Below are 15,330 nucleotides of genomic sequence, written 5' to 3' on the forward strand. Positions count from 1 at the left end.
GTTTCGCTGCTATATATTGCGCCTGGGTGGTGGAAATCTCGGAAATTGTACACAGCTTATTCCCAATGCATCAATTTATATATTGCAAGCAATCTTTTTTTTGTCAGGGTCGGGTGACTTTAAACCTGTATCACATAGGGAAATCGTAATATCTGCTCGTTTGCTTGTAACGAACCTCAAACATTGATTGATAGACATACATAATGCCCATAACTCTAATCGAACGTAACCTTCTTTCCAGAGAAAGTAGCTGCCGTCTGCTCCTTGGCCTTCCGCTTCGCCTCCCAAGAGGGATGCAATGGGCCCTCATCCTTAGGCGGACCACCTTTAGGTTTGCCACCAGAATGCTGCCCAGAGTGAGCCCCATCAGGACCATCTCTCTGAAGCCGCGCAGGCCCACTGCCGAAACCACCACGTCTGCCTCCTCTCCCTCCTCTCCCACCTCGCGAACCGTCAGTTGCACCGCGCTTCGTATCCCAACCATTATCTCTACCACCATACTTCGCAGCCAGCTGCTCCTGCTTGACATGGTTTGCAGTAGCTCCGAACTTCTTCTCCCACAAAGCCCGACGCGCCTGCTGACCCATTCGGTTCTTACGAACAGGCTTCTTACCGGAATCTTCCTCATCAGTAGCTTCTTCCGAGCCAGACCAGTAACCACCGTTCATTAAAGATGGCAGGAACGTCGTGGATTTCAAAGCTTCAGTAGAACCCTTGGTTCCCTTCACTTTCTTAGGTGGCGGGGAGTCCGCAGAGAAGGATGGTGATGGGGAGCGGGAGATAGAATCAGAAATATCGCCTGGGGCGAGATCTTCCTCGTCGCCGGATTCCGAGTCAGCTTCAGAGTCTGACCCCGGTCCAAGTCGCGAGTTGAATTGTGAGAGGTCTTCGTCTCCGGATTCTTCTGAGCCGGAGATGTCCATGTCGTTCGCGGAGCGGGAGGCCTGCTCGCCGCGCCGGGGTTTTGTCGTCGCTGTCTCTGATTCAGACTCCGATCCACTGGTTTCCTTCCGTGCCTTCTTTGCCGGCGCATCCTTCTTGTTGGTCTCCTTTGTCGCCTTGCTAGTCGGCGCATCGTCGATTCGAAGTAGTTTCCGAATGCCCGCCATGATCCCGGGCATTTCCTTCTGCACTGGGGTGGATTTGAATAGTCGTGCTAGGATATTGGCTTCGGCTGTACTCTTCGGTCCATCCTGAGAGACTTTCTTGACGGCTTGGAACTCTCCAAATGTCCGTGTTTCTGCGATTCGCTTCGTTCTGATCAGTTGCTTGAACAGGTATCGCTCGGATGTGATATGGTAATCGAGACCCTGTTAGACCGAATGTTAGCAATCGAGTTTTTAAGTGAAGACCCTTCGCAAAGCCGTCTGCATTTCCACAGTGACAATAACTGCATACCTTCAAAGTCTCGATCTCTTCCTTTAGTCGCGCCAACGCCTTCTCGTCCTTTTGCTGCTTCGCTGTCTTCTCTCGCCGACTGAGCTTTTGTCGCTCAAAGCCGCGCGATGTCTTGAGACCACGCATGATCATCAATACGCCGTTCTCGAACATTTGCGTCAACCGGGTGCCGTGGATGGACATTTTGCGGGTGTCGCTGGACCGCGCGGGGCCGCTGACTTCTTCGAGCTTGCGCTTGAGCATTTTTTCGGCGACGTGAGCGTATGGGAATGTACAGTATTCAGATAATCGAGTCAAAGAGTTTATGGCTCGTTGAACAAAAAAACCGTGGGCAGTTTCGAGGGTCGTGTTGATCGTCGGATGTTGGTGTAGCTTATTTTTTTTTTCTTGGGCGGATCCCGGTGCCAAGACAGACGCTTGCAATGGCCATCGCGAATCAATCGGTTTGATATCTAGTTCAAACTATACTTAGGTATGTTTCTAGGTAAATTCCGATTATGAAAAAAATAGAAGTTCGGTACGAGTCATGGTAGGTTATCTTTATGATTGAACTCATGCAAATTAACTGCTACGTGCACGACATTGCTGGACTACATTGCTGGATATATTGCTTGGACAAAAAAAGACCATCGATTAACACTGACGGATATGTACATACAAACATGGCAAAGAAAATGATACGCATACAGACCCTCTCTATTTCTTTTCTTCCTCCTTCTCCTCCGGCTTGGGGGTCGGAAGCTTGAACTATAGTTGAACAGGTCAGGGCAATGTCTTTTAGTAATCAAGGGAATATGACTTACGGATTCGGGAGTGCGGTCTTGACCCGCACCCACGGGCTCCCAGGCAGTAGAGCCGCTCTCGAAGTTGCGGAACGCCTGAGTAAGCTCAAGGGGCTCAATAACGATGCGCTTCTTCTCTTCGTCGTAGCGCAACTCAGTATAACCGGTCAAGGGGAAGTCCTTGCGCAGTGGGTGGCCATCGAAGCCGTAATCGGTCATGATGCGGCGCAGATCAGGGTGTCCAGAGAAGAACACACCGAACATGTCGTACACCTCACGCTCGTACCACAGAGCACCCTCGAAGAGACCAGTCACACTGGGGACGGGGGTGGCCTCATCCGCGTAGGTCTTGACACGGATACGGGAGTTGTGACGAACGCTGAGCAGGTTGTAGACGACTTCAAAGCGCTGGTCGCGGGTGGGGAAGTCGACGCCCGTGATATCGGAGATCTGGGTGAACTCGGCAGCAGTGTGGTTCTTGAGGAAGCTCATCACGGGAACAACACCGGCGGGAGCGGTGTAAACGGTGAGCTCATCCTTCCAGACTGTGAACTGCTGGATATATTTGGGCAGGCAGGACATAACGTACTGCCCATAGGCGTGGAGGCTCTCGGCCATGGGCTGGTACTTGTCGGTAGGGTTGACCACGGGGGCACGTAGGGGTCCCGAGGCTGGCAAAACACGGTTCGGTTAGCTCAATTGTATCCTATCTTTTGGCTGGTCCATTGCACATACGCGGGCGCTGCGCCTGGCGCATGTTCTCAGGTTCCGGGCCCGGTGCTGTCGAGGCCTTGGGGGCACACTGAAGGGAGGCGGAAGAAAAGGTGCGGGCGGCCATGGACCTCGTGGCAGATGCCACAGAGCGTCCAGAACCCAGGCGCATCAAAGAGCGTGCGGAGGCCATTGTGTAGAGGGAGCAATGGCAGATGCAACGGGAGGAGGGGACGGAGGCACGTAAGTCGGATTGTGAAGGTTTAGAGTGGTCGAGCACTTTTGGTCACGTGTTGGGCACACGCTAAACTCAATCGGGCAATGCCAGCAAAATGAAGCCGCGCTTCACAATTTCCTTCCTTCTTCTCCCCGTTCACCCTCTTCTATCAATCATCTCCACCTTTTCTTTTGCCCTCTCTTATTCTCGCTCCTCCCCAAACATCTAATCGCCGTTCGTCTTTCTACACTTTACAGGGCAGCGTACTTCTTTTATTTTCACAGTTTCTCGTCCGATTTAATCAGGTGTCGGCGTTTGAGATCTCGTGTCCCTCTCCGGTTGTCACCGTATTCCCCACAACCATGTCCAGTCTTTCATTGATCGATTCCGTCATCGACGACGATGACGAGTTCTGGTACGTCTTGACGTTCATTCAACCCGCGCGATCTATGTACTAATCACCCCACAGCCCCCTGTGCATTGAAGAGTTCGATCTCTCCGATAAGAATTTTAAACCGTGTCCTTGTGGATATCAGGTAAGCTCTGATCATAATCCTTGATGCGACTCTGTCACTCCTTGCTATGTTGTGACAGGGACAGATCGCTCGTCTTTGTCTCCCTGTCCCAGACCTAACATGTGATCCTTTTTTTTTTAGATTTGCCAATTCTGCTACAATAATATTAAAACGCAGAATGAAGAAGGACGATGCCCCAACTGTCGGCGCGGATACGACGAAAGTACCATCCAGTACAAGATTCCTGACGTTGAGGAGTGAGTTGACCCATACTCTGTGATATCTTCGCCACATCCCAACTAACATATTGTGTTTAGGTTCAAGGCAGATTTGGCACTGAAACACCGCAAGGCGGCTGCTGCGAAAAAGAAGGAAGCCGAAAAGCGTGAAATCGAGACTTCCAGTCGGAAGAACTTAGCCGGTGTCCGTGTGGTCCAAAAGAACTTGGTCTACGTTATCGGCCTCAACCCTACGATCCGAGACGAAAATCAACTCCTTCAAACGCTCCGCGGACGGGAATATTTCGGTCAATATGGCGAGATTGAGAAGATCGTGGTCAGCAAGGCTAAGCCCGGCGGCAACCCTAACCAGGGAATTGGTGTTTACGTGACTTTCTCGCGCAAAGCCGATGCTGCGATGTGCATCAACGCCGTAGACGGTTCTGGAAATGGTGATCGAGTGCTCAGGGCGCAATACGGAACAACTAAATATTGCTCCTCCTTCCTTCGCAATGAGCAGTGCAATAATCGGAACTGCACTTTCTTACACGAAACTGGGGAGGACAGCGACAGTTACAGCCGCCAGGATCTCTCATCTATGAACACGATTTCCACCCAACGCCCAAATATCCCACCTACCCCCTCTCACGTGAGGTCCGCTCAACCCATCGCCCATCCTATGCGCCGGCAACCGAGCAAGGATGACTCGATCAGTAGTCGCACCGGCATACCAGATGGCCCGGCTCTGCCATCAACCGCCAGTTGGGCTAACAAAGATGTTGCTATTCAGCGAACCAGGAGGACTAGTCTCACTGGCAGCCAAGCCTCCATTAATAGCCCACGACCCGCTAGTGTCAATGTGGCGACCCCAGTTGAAGAATCGAAGCGAGCAGAGAAGCCGTCTCCAGTTTCCCAGGAACCCCCACAATCAATCTCCCAGGTTGATCCTCAATCTCCGGCCCCGCAACCACGTCCTCGCCGTGCGCCTCAACCTCCCAAGCTGCCATCACCATTTGACACTTTGCTCAAGGATATCAACTCTCCGGATTTCAGGTTTTCCTTCAGCACGGCCGAATTGAGTGCGGAAGAGGTCAAGTTAATCAAGGATTACCCGTCTTTCATTGATCCATATGGCGGCGTCAAGCGCAGAGCAATGCGCGAGAAAGTCGAACAGGAGCGTCTGAGCCGCGAGCACGAGTTGCTCCAATCTGTTGCAGCCGAGGAGGATAGCCGTGAAGCTGGTAGCCTCCAGCTAGGTGGTGAGCCAGAGGAAGCAAATCCCCCGCGCAATCGCCAGACCCGGGAGTCCCACGGTGCTATCCAGCCGCCTTCGCAGCAGGACACCGCGGACAACTCAACTGTTGGATCTCCTGTCTCTGCGACTAGCCATCAATTCCAAGGCTTGAACCTCGCTGGACGAAGCTTAACTCCCTTGCAGCAACAGCAGTTGATGCTACTCAAGTCCGCCGGTAATCAACAAGCTGGTCTGGCTGACCCTCTCAGCTCTGCCGCTCTGGACCAAGCCGCCCAAGTCCGCCAAGGCCTTGTGCAGAATCAAATGGCACAGTTTAATGCGCTGCAGGCAGCACAGAGCCGACAGTCCTCCCGATTCTCCTTTGCGAATGAGGTCGGTTCTAAGAATATGCCTAACGCACGCATGTTGGGCCAAATGCAATCTTCATCTCCCAACCCTCTTTCTGCTCCAAGCCCTCAACACGGTCTTGCAGCAAGCGGATTCTATGCCAGTGGTGTCCAGGGTCCCCCGCCGGGATTGAAGACGGCCGGTACCCCTCCGATTAGTGGTGGTGGAATGTTCGCCCAAGGACATGGTTTCACCTCCGGGCTTGGTGGCAATGGAGGAAAGCAAGATCCGACTCCCGAGTTAATGCGCGAACTACTGCGTGGACGAACTGGTACGAATGTTGGTGGTTTACAGAGCCAAGAGGCTGCTAAGCGTGAGTTCATGTTCCCTTTTCTTCAACAGCACAATACCCCGCCCCCCATGACTCCTGTCAATGGCCTTCTCAGCTCCTTCTATGGGCCCCAAACGGGTGTAATGCCTGATTCCGGCCCACAGAAGCAGAAGAAGAAGGGAAAGAAGCACAGACACGCTAACACTTCCTCCGGTGGAGGTGGTGTAGTAGATCTTGCGGACCCGAGCATTTTGCAGGCGAGAATGCATCAAGTCGGTGCGAATGCTACTGCTGGGCAGGCGTTGTACGGGAGTCAGGGTCAAGGTGGGTACAACCCCTCAATGGTGTATGGTGGTGGCATCAGTCGGTGGTGAATCCCCATGGTTTCCCTTTAACCTCTTGTTCCCGTGATTTTATTTCCTGCTTTTTCCTCGCTTCTTCGCTATGACCTTCCCTTGATGGGCCTGATTTATCCTGATGACATGATATCAATTCCCTTTCTTTCTTTCTTTCTTTCTTTCTTTCTTCCTTCGCTCGACATGGAGGCCTTGCATATGTTGTTTCTGTTTTATTCGTGGTCAGACCGGCAGCTCTGATTTATGCGATGGCTGGTCGTTCACCTGGCGTACTATGGTCTTTCCCCTGCCTCCTTCAATTGCTATCTATTTCTTGCATGTTTCCTCTGGCTCTTTCCAGGTGCCTTCGCATTTCATGGACATACGGGCGTGTGTTCCGGGCTCCCTTTGTATTCGGCGGCTGTGTATTCCCTTTCTACTGTGTTTTTGTTGCATCCGGACCTCCATTATATGATCTGCTGTGTCTTGAAGACCTCGGGTGTTTATTATGGATTAATGTACGTTAAGATCTCCCTACCCTGATACCACAAGCCGAAAAGGGTCTTATTCGAAATCAGTTTCCTCACAGCCGCCGTTTACATAGACGCCCTCTCCTACACTGTGCCTGGTCCGGGAGATGCCCATCATGTAATTATCTCGAGGTCTTTTTTGTATTTTCGCTTAGTCGTGCTGCTGCTGCTTAGTCCTCGCAATCGTCTGAAGCGATTTCGATCTGATCCTTACCTCACCTTCATCTGACCACTCACATCGCCACCTTTTGCTTTTTTGAACATTCGCTGACTCAATGCTCTAGTAAATGAGGACTTTCCTCCTCTTGGAGATCAATCCAAGGACCGACGACCTGTTGACAGCTTTGGCTTTTTGAAATCTCAGTTACCTGGCGAGTCAGCCGCTCGTGCTGGAACTCCGACTCTGCCACCTGGACTACCTTTACCCCATGCTCATCCCTCGTCCTCTATCTTCCAGGAACACAGTTCCTCTAAACCTTCGTCTCCTGCTCCAATTCTCCCACCTGGATTGACGCCCACCATTTCACGGCTGAACAGCCCCTCGCAGAGCCGTATTGACAGCCCCTCCCGTCTTTTAAGCCCTGAGCTCACCGTGGGTGGACCTTTGACATCAAGCCGCGTGAAGGACGCCTCCCAAATCTCCTTTGGATCGCCCGTGCAAAAGTCCGCGAGCAAAGCTCGTACCCAACGCAAGAGCGAGTTCAATATTGGAGCTGATTTCAAAGATTCCCCTACAAAGGCTACACACCAGTCGCGGCCAAGTTCTGCCACTACCAAAGGCAGCCCACTTGATTTTGGCTCCCCGCTACCCCTATCCGTCAAGACTGAGCAGGCTCCACCTCCTGGCTCTGTCTCTGTAATCGGGTCGCGACCTGACACACCCCAGACCATCGCATCACGCCTTTCTGACTCCCCTGCTACTCGCCAGCCTCGTATTCTGCGTGTGGTAGAAACCCCAAAGCCAGAAACTCCTCCCATTGTCACCGCACCTTCTGTGCCTGCTTCTCTCGCTGGGGGTACCAAGTCCCGCTCTAGGAGACAGAGTATCTCCTCAACCAGCATCCCTGACACTCCTGCTGATATGGGATGGGAAGCTGATTACTATCCTTCCACCTCTGCTTCTCGTGCCAATTCCCCTCCTGCTTCTACTCGTATCGGCTCCGCCCCTGTTCGCTCCATGACCAAGAGCCAGGTCAAGAAGGAGCGGAAGCAGAAGGCGAAGGAGGCCGAGGCTAAGAAGGTCGAAACTGCGCCTGTGAATGAGGAGCCTGTTCAAGCGCCCATCATGGGGCGAAAGCGCAAGACCAAGAAGGCCCCCACAGCCACTGTGAGCACAGCCGATGCACCTGCTGCTAGTGCCCCCGAAAAATCGAGCCCTGTGAAACCAGCGAGCGTTTCTCCAGTCAAGGCCGAACCCAAGGTGGATACTACCGCAAAGAAAGTGAAAGCCACCAAGGATATCAAGCCTGTCAGGGAGCCTACTCCTCCCCCTGTCGAAGAGCCACCTGTTCAGAAGGAAATCCCCGTAGAACCATGGCGTTCAAACAATACAGTTGGACAGTTGGTCAAGGACTCCGAGGCCCTTGGAAGGGCAATCAAGGACCTTTTTGTGGAACGAACCAAGCCTCTTCACGAGTTGCTCGCTGAGATGCACAAGTCCGGCGAACTTGACCTCAACAAAAGTTCCCTCTTCAACCCTCCCAACCTCAGCCAGCGCACCGACATGAAGTGCACTGCGGAGGACTACGATTATCTCCAGTGTCCCAACGAGTTGACTGAGGAGGATCGGAAAACTCTACTTCGTGGAGAGCCAGTTCGAATTGGCGATGATTTCCTCAAGACTCGATGCCTCATCACACCCCGCGGTTGTGTCCTGCGCCACCTGGAGCCAGAAGAGGAGGAGCGGTACCTTGAGCTGGAGAAGAACATGGCCGGTATCACCGATCCTTTCATGACTGGAGACGACGCAAGCAATCCCAGTGGAGGTCTGGAAGCACTTTTCGCGAACCCAGAAAAGTTTAACATCTGCTGGGTTGACGACATGCCCACTCGCCTGGGTGCCACGTCTCCATCCTCTTCTCTTGAAGCGGCGGAATCCGTGATCCCACCTAACGTCCTCTCGGCCATGGAGGCAGACAGCACCCGCAACCATGACTGGGCCGTCGCCAACTCGGCAGAATTTCTCAACACCACCCCTGCTGCCGTTCGCTCCTTCGCTGCAGTTACCGCGCAGCACATGCTGGGCAACCCGAGCATGGTCGGTACCAACCCAACCCTCGACGACGTTGCCGGCTTGACCAACGAGGAGCTGAAGGATCTCTCTGGTCGTTCTCAGAAGGACCTCGAGCTGACCCGGAAAGAAATGGATTCGCTAGACAAGAAGTTTGCAGCTTTGCTTCGACGGAACAAGAAGCTTCAGCAGCAGGCATTGAACTTTGCTGCTGGGTCGGAGCTGTAATCAGCCACTGACTCTATCTTGGATCGGAGTTGTCGGTCCTTTTCGCAATCACGTATTCCTGGGCGGACTTGGAATTTCTATGCGTGTACATATGGATTTGCATGATACCCCGGATGGTGGTATTTCACGGCGCTCTAGTCCATTCTGTATCATTATCTATCTTATCCTGAATGAATAATTGTAAACATTATGCTTGTCTGCGTAGTCCAGTAATCTAATTTCCAACACTTTAATTAGACATGCACTTTCTAGCCCTATCCTCAATACTATACTTGAGATACAATGGGTAAACAAATTTGGAATTTAAGTGACCCCTCGACGCCAAGTGAACATCGAAACACCCCCGGAATTGACTGTTACTAGTTCTTGGGTGTGATATATATTGCACCTAAATCTGCCCGTCAATGCGTCAGATCTGAGACATGGCGCGTTCACTACATTGCAGCTATTACAGGTGAATAATATATCTGAATTCCGACTCTCATCGGCTACATAACATGGCTCAAAACATCAATATCTACAGATCAAGGGGGGATATGCCAAGAGATCAATTACCGACTCCGCCAGGGCTGGAACTCTTGACTTCCACATTCCTCTACTTTGTACATTTCAATTAAGCCCAGACATTTAATGAGGGCTCATTCCTCCGAAGGGATCCGACAGTAGCTCATTCTTGGTATCACACGATGCCTATTTGGCTATTCAAGGCGAATGAACCATTTCCCTCGTGTCCAAGGTGTCTGGCTCTTGAAACATGTGGCTGATTGGTGTCATTTTAGGTCTCTTTCTACTTTCGATTTGGAAACAGTAGAGATTGAGGCTGATCTTTGACTCTGCTGTTGCCATCCGATCCCTTTCTTCCCATAGGATATTATTTCCCGAGTCTCTCGGCATGCCCAGGTGTATAAAGCGTGCATTACTCACTGAGTATACTTTCCCGTCAATCTTGTTAGTCTTTCTTCCCTTTCCTAGCGCCCATTTCTATATAATTGGCCCCTCTAGGTGCTATGTTCATTCGTTTACTTCCTCACGCTCAGCCCAACATATACAACGATGTTCCTATTACTTCCTATCATAGCTACCGTGCTTACTCTAGCCTCAACCGTCATATCAACCGGCCTACTAGTTCCACTATACGCCTGGCCCGGCATAGATGCATGGAATACAATCTACGACTCAATCGAAGCCCAACCCTCAATCCCATTCTACCTGATCATCAACCCATCCACCGGCCCCGGCGACACAGAATACCCAGAAGAAGTCTTCATAACCGCCATCGCGAAGCTAAACAGCTATTCCAACGCCAAAGTACTGGGTTACACCCATACAAAACAAGGCACACGATCCAGCTCCGAGGTCGAAAAGGACATCGCTACCTACGCCAAATGGGCCACATACACAGGGAAGAATATCCGTCTCTCCGGCATCTTCTTCGACGAGGCAGCCAACGGCGAAGATCCGAGAAAACTCGCCTATTTCGAGAACCTGTCGAGGAAGTCTAAGAGCAGCGGCTTAAGCACTGTCATCTTCAACCCTGGCGTCAAGCTCGTGGCTGATGTTGGCAAGTGGTTTGCGGCGGCGGACTTTATTGTCGAGTATGAGAATACTTATGCTAATTGGGTCGCTCTGGCTCCTGATGAGCATTTCTCGACGCCTGATCATTATGAAAAGAGTGCTGCTATCTTGAATCATACGCCTGGGGATGCCGATGTTGGTGATGTTGTTCGGTTGGCGAAGGATATGGGGCTCGGTGCTATTTATCTGGCTTCGGATGATAATTATATGAGTCTCTCTACTGTGCCTAAGGTTGCTGTTGCTGTTGCGCAAAGCCGAAGTGCTAGGCGTAGGGGGCATTGTCGATATTAGGGTTTGTATATTTTTATATTTTGTTCTTGGCTGAGAAACTATGGAATATTCCATAAATGAATGCAGCCGGAATACTCAATAGACATTACGACAAAACAGCCTTTCTCTGAACATCCCCGAAATCTATATGGATAGAGCTCTTGTATTTAATATAACCCTCTAACACCCAAAGGGGCGCATATATATTTTGTAGAGACAAACCCTCTCAATCCAACCCATTAATCCCATCCTTATACGGCCGCAGATCATACTCATCAGGATAGGTCTCCAAGATGCGCTTAAGCTCCGCCATCTGCTCCCTCTGTTCCTCAGTAATCTCCTCATAAACATCCGCAAAAGCCTCCCTAAGCGACGGCTTCTTTTGCTGCTCCGCCTCACCAAACTCCTTCAACACCGCCTTCCGCATCTCATCCCGCGTCTGCTTCTCCTGCTCCTCACTCCAAATCCCCTGGTTCTCAAGCCACTTCCGCAGCCGGATAATAGGGTTATCCCGACGTTTCCAATCCTCAACCTCGACGCGGGCGCGATACGCAAAGCTGTCGTCGCTGGTACTGTGGTGCGAGACACGGTAGCTCATGGCTTCGATCAGTACAGGTCGGCCACCGTCACTTAGGGCAAGTCGACGTGCCTCTCTCATTGCTTCGTTTACGGCGAAGACGTCATTGCCGTCGACGCGGATCGTGTCAATGCCGTATCCCACACCGCGACTGGCGATTCCATCGCCTCGATACTGCTCTAGCGTTGGCGTTGAGATTGCGTAGCCGTTGTTTCGGCATATGAAGACGACCGGGCAGGACCTTGTTGCGGCGATGTTCAGTGCGGCGTGGAAGTCGCCTTCGCTGGCGGCTCCTTCGCCGAAATAGCAGGCTACAATGCGTGGATCCCGGTTTGGATTTTGGAGGTCTTGGAGTTTCAGGGCGTAGGCTGCTCCGGCGGCTTGGGGAATTTGTGTGGCTAATGGTGATGAGATTGTGTGCTGTTGGGTGTGTGAGTTATGAAATAGACTATGCGGTAGCAAGGAGGCGGTGATACTGACCATGCGAGGATAGTTTTGTCCGTAGTGGACTGGCATATTTCGGCCACGGCCTGTATCGTTGCAATTGGCGAAGAGCTGGCTCATAAAGTTCTTTAGTGTGAATCCACGTTGCTGGAATACACCGGCTTCGCGGTATTGTGCAAAGACCACATCATCTGGTGTTAATGCTGCGGCGGATCCAACTGTGATGCCTTCTTCGCCGGCGGAAACCTACAGATAACCAGTTGGATTAGCCATGTTCTTCTCACTATTAATAAATTGACCATACCATGTAGAAACTTAAGCGACCCTGCCGTTGTGCCTCGAACATAACCACGTCCATAACGCTTACTGCACGCCAAAAGTCAGCTACTTGATATCACATCAAGCGGGGGCTAACTAACCAGACAGCATATTTTTGTACCATGTCAAGACTTCCTCATTTGTAACATCGGGTGCTGGTCTTGTCTTATCAACCTGGTAACCGCCCGAATCCATCACTCGGTAGGTAGGGATAGCGGGCAGATCCGAGGCTTTAAGGAAGGCCATCTCCGAGGTGAATTTGCTGTTGACAGCCCCGGGGAATCGAACGCTAAACAAATCAACATCCTGTCAGTGTTTCCAAAAATCAAAAAACATTGCCCTTGAAGCGATCACCTGTCTGACCCCGGCGGCTGCGAGATGGAGCTACTCCACCTCCGTGCGGGGATGATGCGAGCTGTGGTTATGGGCTTGCTACGAAGGCCATTTCGAGTCAGGAGCTTTAGAGACATTTTGGTGTCTCTTGTTATTAACATTGTTGGTTTAATTTGTTTCAATGAGAGAAAGGTGAGAGATTGGGTCTTTGAGTGTTAAATCTGGGGGAGTGCGGAGAGCGGTTGGCGTCGGCATTTTAACGTCACCGCGGCCAACCGAGTATCCGATGCGGGGAAGAGAATACAGACACACAAGAACATTAGAACATTCGAACATTTCACTTGATTGAATTCTTGGTATTCTCGGTATTCTTATACCATCTCTAAAATGAGGCAGCAAATACCACACACCTCAAAAAGCCCCCAAGCGTTGTAGCTCAAATCCATCGCGGATCACATCCTGCATTGAAACAGGCATGGCAAGAGTGCCAATACGTTCCTCTTCCACCCATTGATATTCGAAGAACTCGTCGTAACTGATTGTGACGAGGTCGGAAGATTCATCATAAATCACAAAGTTGAGTTTGATGATGATTTCCCCTTCAGATCCCCACCTCAATGACTCCACCTCCTCGATAATGTGGTCGCCCTCGAGTCCAAGACCGGTCTGGTCGAGAAGTATGCGCTCCACGGTATCGCGGATAGCCACATCAGTGTTGAGAACTGGGCCAGTTGGAATATTCCACCAGGGATATTTGGCTTCGCCGGTGGCTCGCTTCATAAGTAGGACGGCGAGCTCTCCGCTCGCTTTGTACCGGAAGACTGCTGCGATGATGCGCTACTGTATGCCTGATTCTAGGTCTGCGACTCTGCCGTCGATGCCTGGGTATGTCATGACTAGATATACGAGTTTGGTTTGAGAAGATGGAGATATGGTTGATTGGTGGGAAGTTAAAGTTACACAAAGGGCAATATATAGATACCGTTTGCTATTTTGTTTGCTACTTTGGCTTCTAAAATGGTCTCATTGTCTCATTTCTAAGACTTGTATGAGTATGAAGTCAATCAGGACAGCCCGACCGAGTATATAAAATGCCCACCAATAAGGGGGAAAATATCTAAGAAAAAAATATATGAGAAGACTACCGAGAAGAATACTAAAAATTCCACTAACAATTCTCTCCATAAAAAACCGCTGAAAAGTCAGTTCCTGGAAAATGATACTGAGGTCATTGGATATGATGACATTGGTACCTGCACCAGGCTTCGGCTCCACTATTCGATGGAGACGATGACATAGTTGGAATGAGCTTTTTTTATATCTTCAAATTTTGATCTTGATTTCTATCTTCAATCCTTTGTACATTCAACCAAATAATCATGCATGAAGCCGATCAAATCCGCGAGGTATTAAATACCGACATCAGAACTCCCATCCCGCAGGCACTCATAACCCGGATCACATCCATGCCACCATTTATACCTATACAAGGTGTCACCAACTTTCGCGATGTGAGCCATGATGGCAACAGGCTACGTCCGGGATTCGTTTATCGATCCGGAAATTTGTCCGACATCTGGGGGCCCGGGAAATCGGTCATCGCAACCGAATTGGGAATCACCACTATCTTCGACCTGCGGAATGAAGGCGAGCGACAAAAAGCCCCGGCACCTTCTATCACAGGAGTCGAGACGATATGGTTACCCTACGGAGCTCGACCAGCTACATTGAATCTCCGCGATTTTGCGGGCCCGGACAGGGGCGCTGCAGGGTTCGTGAAGATGTACTTCGGGATCCTCGAGGCCGCTGCGCCATGTTTCACTGAGACATTCAAACATATCAGAGATAAACCGGACGATCCGTTCATCGTTCATTGCTCAGGTATGTTCCACATATATCACCTTGCTCTCATGTTTCATTTTGACATAGTCGCATGCAAACCCCATTCATAATAGATCGATGCTAACCATAACTTCCAATCCACAGCCGGGAAAGATCGCACAGGTGTTTTCGCCGCTCTCATCCTCCTCCTGATCAATAGACCTCATGACGATATTATCAATGATTACATCCTCACTCGAGTTGGACTTGAAAGCGCCCGGGAGAACCTCATGCAGGCATTTGCGATAAATTTGGGAGGTGATGGAGTCGACATCAGCCAGTTGAGCCCCGAGGCACTGGGTATGCTCGAACTGTGTGGTGTTCGAGCTACTTCCATGGCAGATTTCCTGGTATCATTTGAGAGAACGTACAAAAATGGCGTTGAGGGCTATCTCATTGATGGGCTTGGATTTACGCAGAGCGATGTATTGATGATGCGCAAGAACCTGACAGTGGATCAACTGCAGACATCTGTACAAATATAGACAAGCATGTATAGATAGAGTACATATGTATAATAGGAAAATAGACAACAGTTCAAGTTAGATTTTTGCTAATAAACATTTGATGAATGATCCCCATTGGATGTTATTAGAGTAGCCCTGTCCTGTCTCATCTATTACGATGAAGACATTTGCATTCCAGACTGTGCCGGGCGTTGTGGTATCTCCGTTTGGTAACACTATTTATAGTATCTCGGGATACTGGCAGACGAAGATAACTACTGGGCTTTGAGTTAGGTTAATCTAACGTGCTCACCTTCTTAGCGTTAATGAATCTAGGAGTAAGGTTAGTCGGACTCCCCACACGCTGGCTTTCAATCAATTTGAAAAGTACAGGGACGCTCGAGATCCG

At 50.6% G+C, this 15,330-nt stretch overlaps 7 protein-coding genes across 7 annotated transcripts; 3 read left to right on the plus strand and 4 right to left on the minus strand.

The window, feature by feature from the left end:
• Positions 1 to 215: 215 nt before the first annotated feature.
• On the minus strand, positions 216 to 1,641 carry N7455_009873 (BUD22 family protein; the record flags this gene model as incomplete). Its single annotated transcript, XM_040961715.2, has 2 exons — positions 216 to 1,310; positions 1,399 to 1,641. 2 exons carry the CDS (start codon positions 1,639 to 1,641, stop codon positions 216 to 218), a joined length of 1,338 nt encoding a protein of 445 aa, XP_040807806.2.
• Positions 1,642 to 2,094: 453 nt separating this feature from the next.
• N7455_009874 (complex I 30 kDa subunit family protein) lies at positions 2,095 to 3,084 on the minus strand (the record flags this gene model as incomplete). The annotated part of the gene is made up of 3 exons (XM_040961753.2): positions 2,095 to 2,145; positions 2,202 to 2,851; positions 2,916 to 3,084. The coding sequence occupies 3 exons, from the start codon at positions 3,082 to 3,084 to the stop codon at positions 2,095 to 2,097; spliced, it is 870 nt and encodes a 289-aa protein (XP_040807835.1).
• A 386-nt stretch (positions 3,085 to 3,470) lies between these two features.
• On the plus strand, positions 3,471 to 9,077 carry N7455_009875 (CCR4-NOT core ubiquitin-protein ligase subunit MOT2; the record flags this gene model as incomplete). Its single annotated transcript, XM_065606317.1, has 5 exons — positions 3,471 to 3,523; positions 3,578 to 3,644; positions 3,765 to 3,880; positions 3,941 to 6,078; positions 6,904 to 9,077. 5 exons carry the CDS (start codon positions 3,471 to 3,473, stop codon positions 9,075 to 9,077), a joined length of 4,548 nt encoding a protein of 1,515 aa, XP_065460280.1.
• Positions 9,078 to 10,130: 1,053 nt separating this feature from the next.
• On the plus strand, positions 10,131 to 10,943 carry N7455_009876 (spherulation-specific family 4 protein; the record flags this gene model as incomplete). Its single annotated transcript, XM_040961745.2, has 1 exon — positions 10,131 to 10,943. One exon carries the CDS (start codon positions 10,131 to 10,133, stop codon positions 10,941 to 10,943), a length of 813 nt encoding a protein of 270 aa, XP_040807830.2.
• Positions 10,944 to 11,148: 205 nt separating this feature from the next.
• N7455_009877 (thiamine pyrophosphate-dependent dehydrogenase E1 component subunit alpha) lies at positions 11,149 to 12,755 on the minus strand (the record flags this gene model as incomplete). Its single annotated transcript, XM_065606318.1, has 5 exons — positions 11,149 to 11,919; positions 11,980 to 12,189; positions 12,248 to 12,309; positions 12,363 to 12,550; positions 12,625 to 12,755. 5 exons carry the CDS (start codon positions 12,753 to 12,755, stop codon positions 11,149 to 11,151), a joined length of 1,362 nt encoding a protein of 453 aa, XP_065460281.1.
• Positions 12,756 to 13,005: 250 nt separating this feature from the next.
• Positions 13,006 to 13,488, minus strand: N7455_009878 (uncharacterized protein; the record flags this gene model as incomplete). Its single annotated transcript, XM_065606319.1, has 2 exons — positions 13,006 to 13,431; positions 13,462 to 13,488. 2 exons carry the CDS (start codon positions 13,486 to 13,488, stop codon positions 13,006 to 13,008), a joined length of 453 nt encoding a protein of 150 aa, XP_065460282.1.
• Positions 13,489 to 13,973: 485 nt separating this feature from the next.
• N7455_009879 (tyrosine-protein phosphatase) lies at positions 13,974 to 14,960 on the plus strand (the record flags this gene model as incomplete). The annotated part of the gene is made up of 2 exons (XM_040961728.2): positions 13,974 to 14,475; positions 14,581 to 14,960. 2 exons carry the CDS (start codon positions 13,974 to 13,976, stop codon positions 14,958 to 14,960), a joined length of 882 nt encoding a protein of 293 aa, XP_040807817.1.
• Between the last annotated feature and the right edge of the window lie 370 nt (positions 14,961 to 15,330).

The sequence above is a fragment of the Penicillium solitum genome (genome assembly GCF_028829755.1).
Source record: "Penicillium solitum strain IBT 25940 chromosome Unknown utg000008l_segment0_segment0, whole genome shotgun sequence".
NCBI lineage: Eukaryota > Fungi > Ascomycota > Eurotiomycetes > Eurotiales > Aspergillaceae > Penicillium > Penicillium solitum.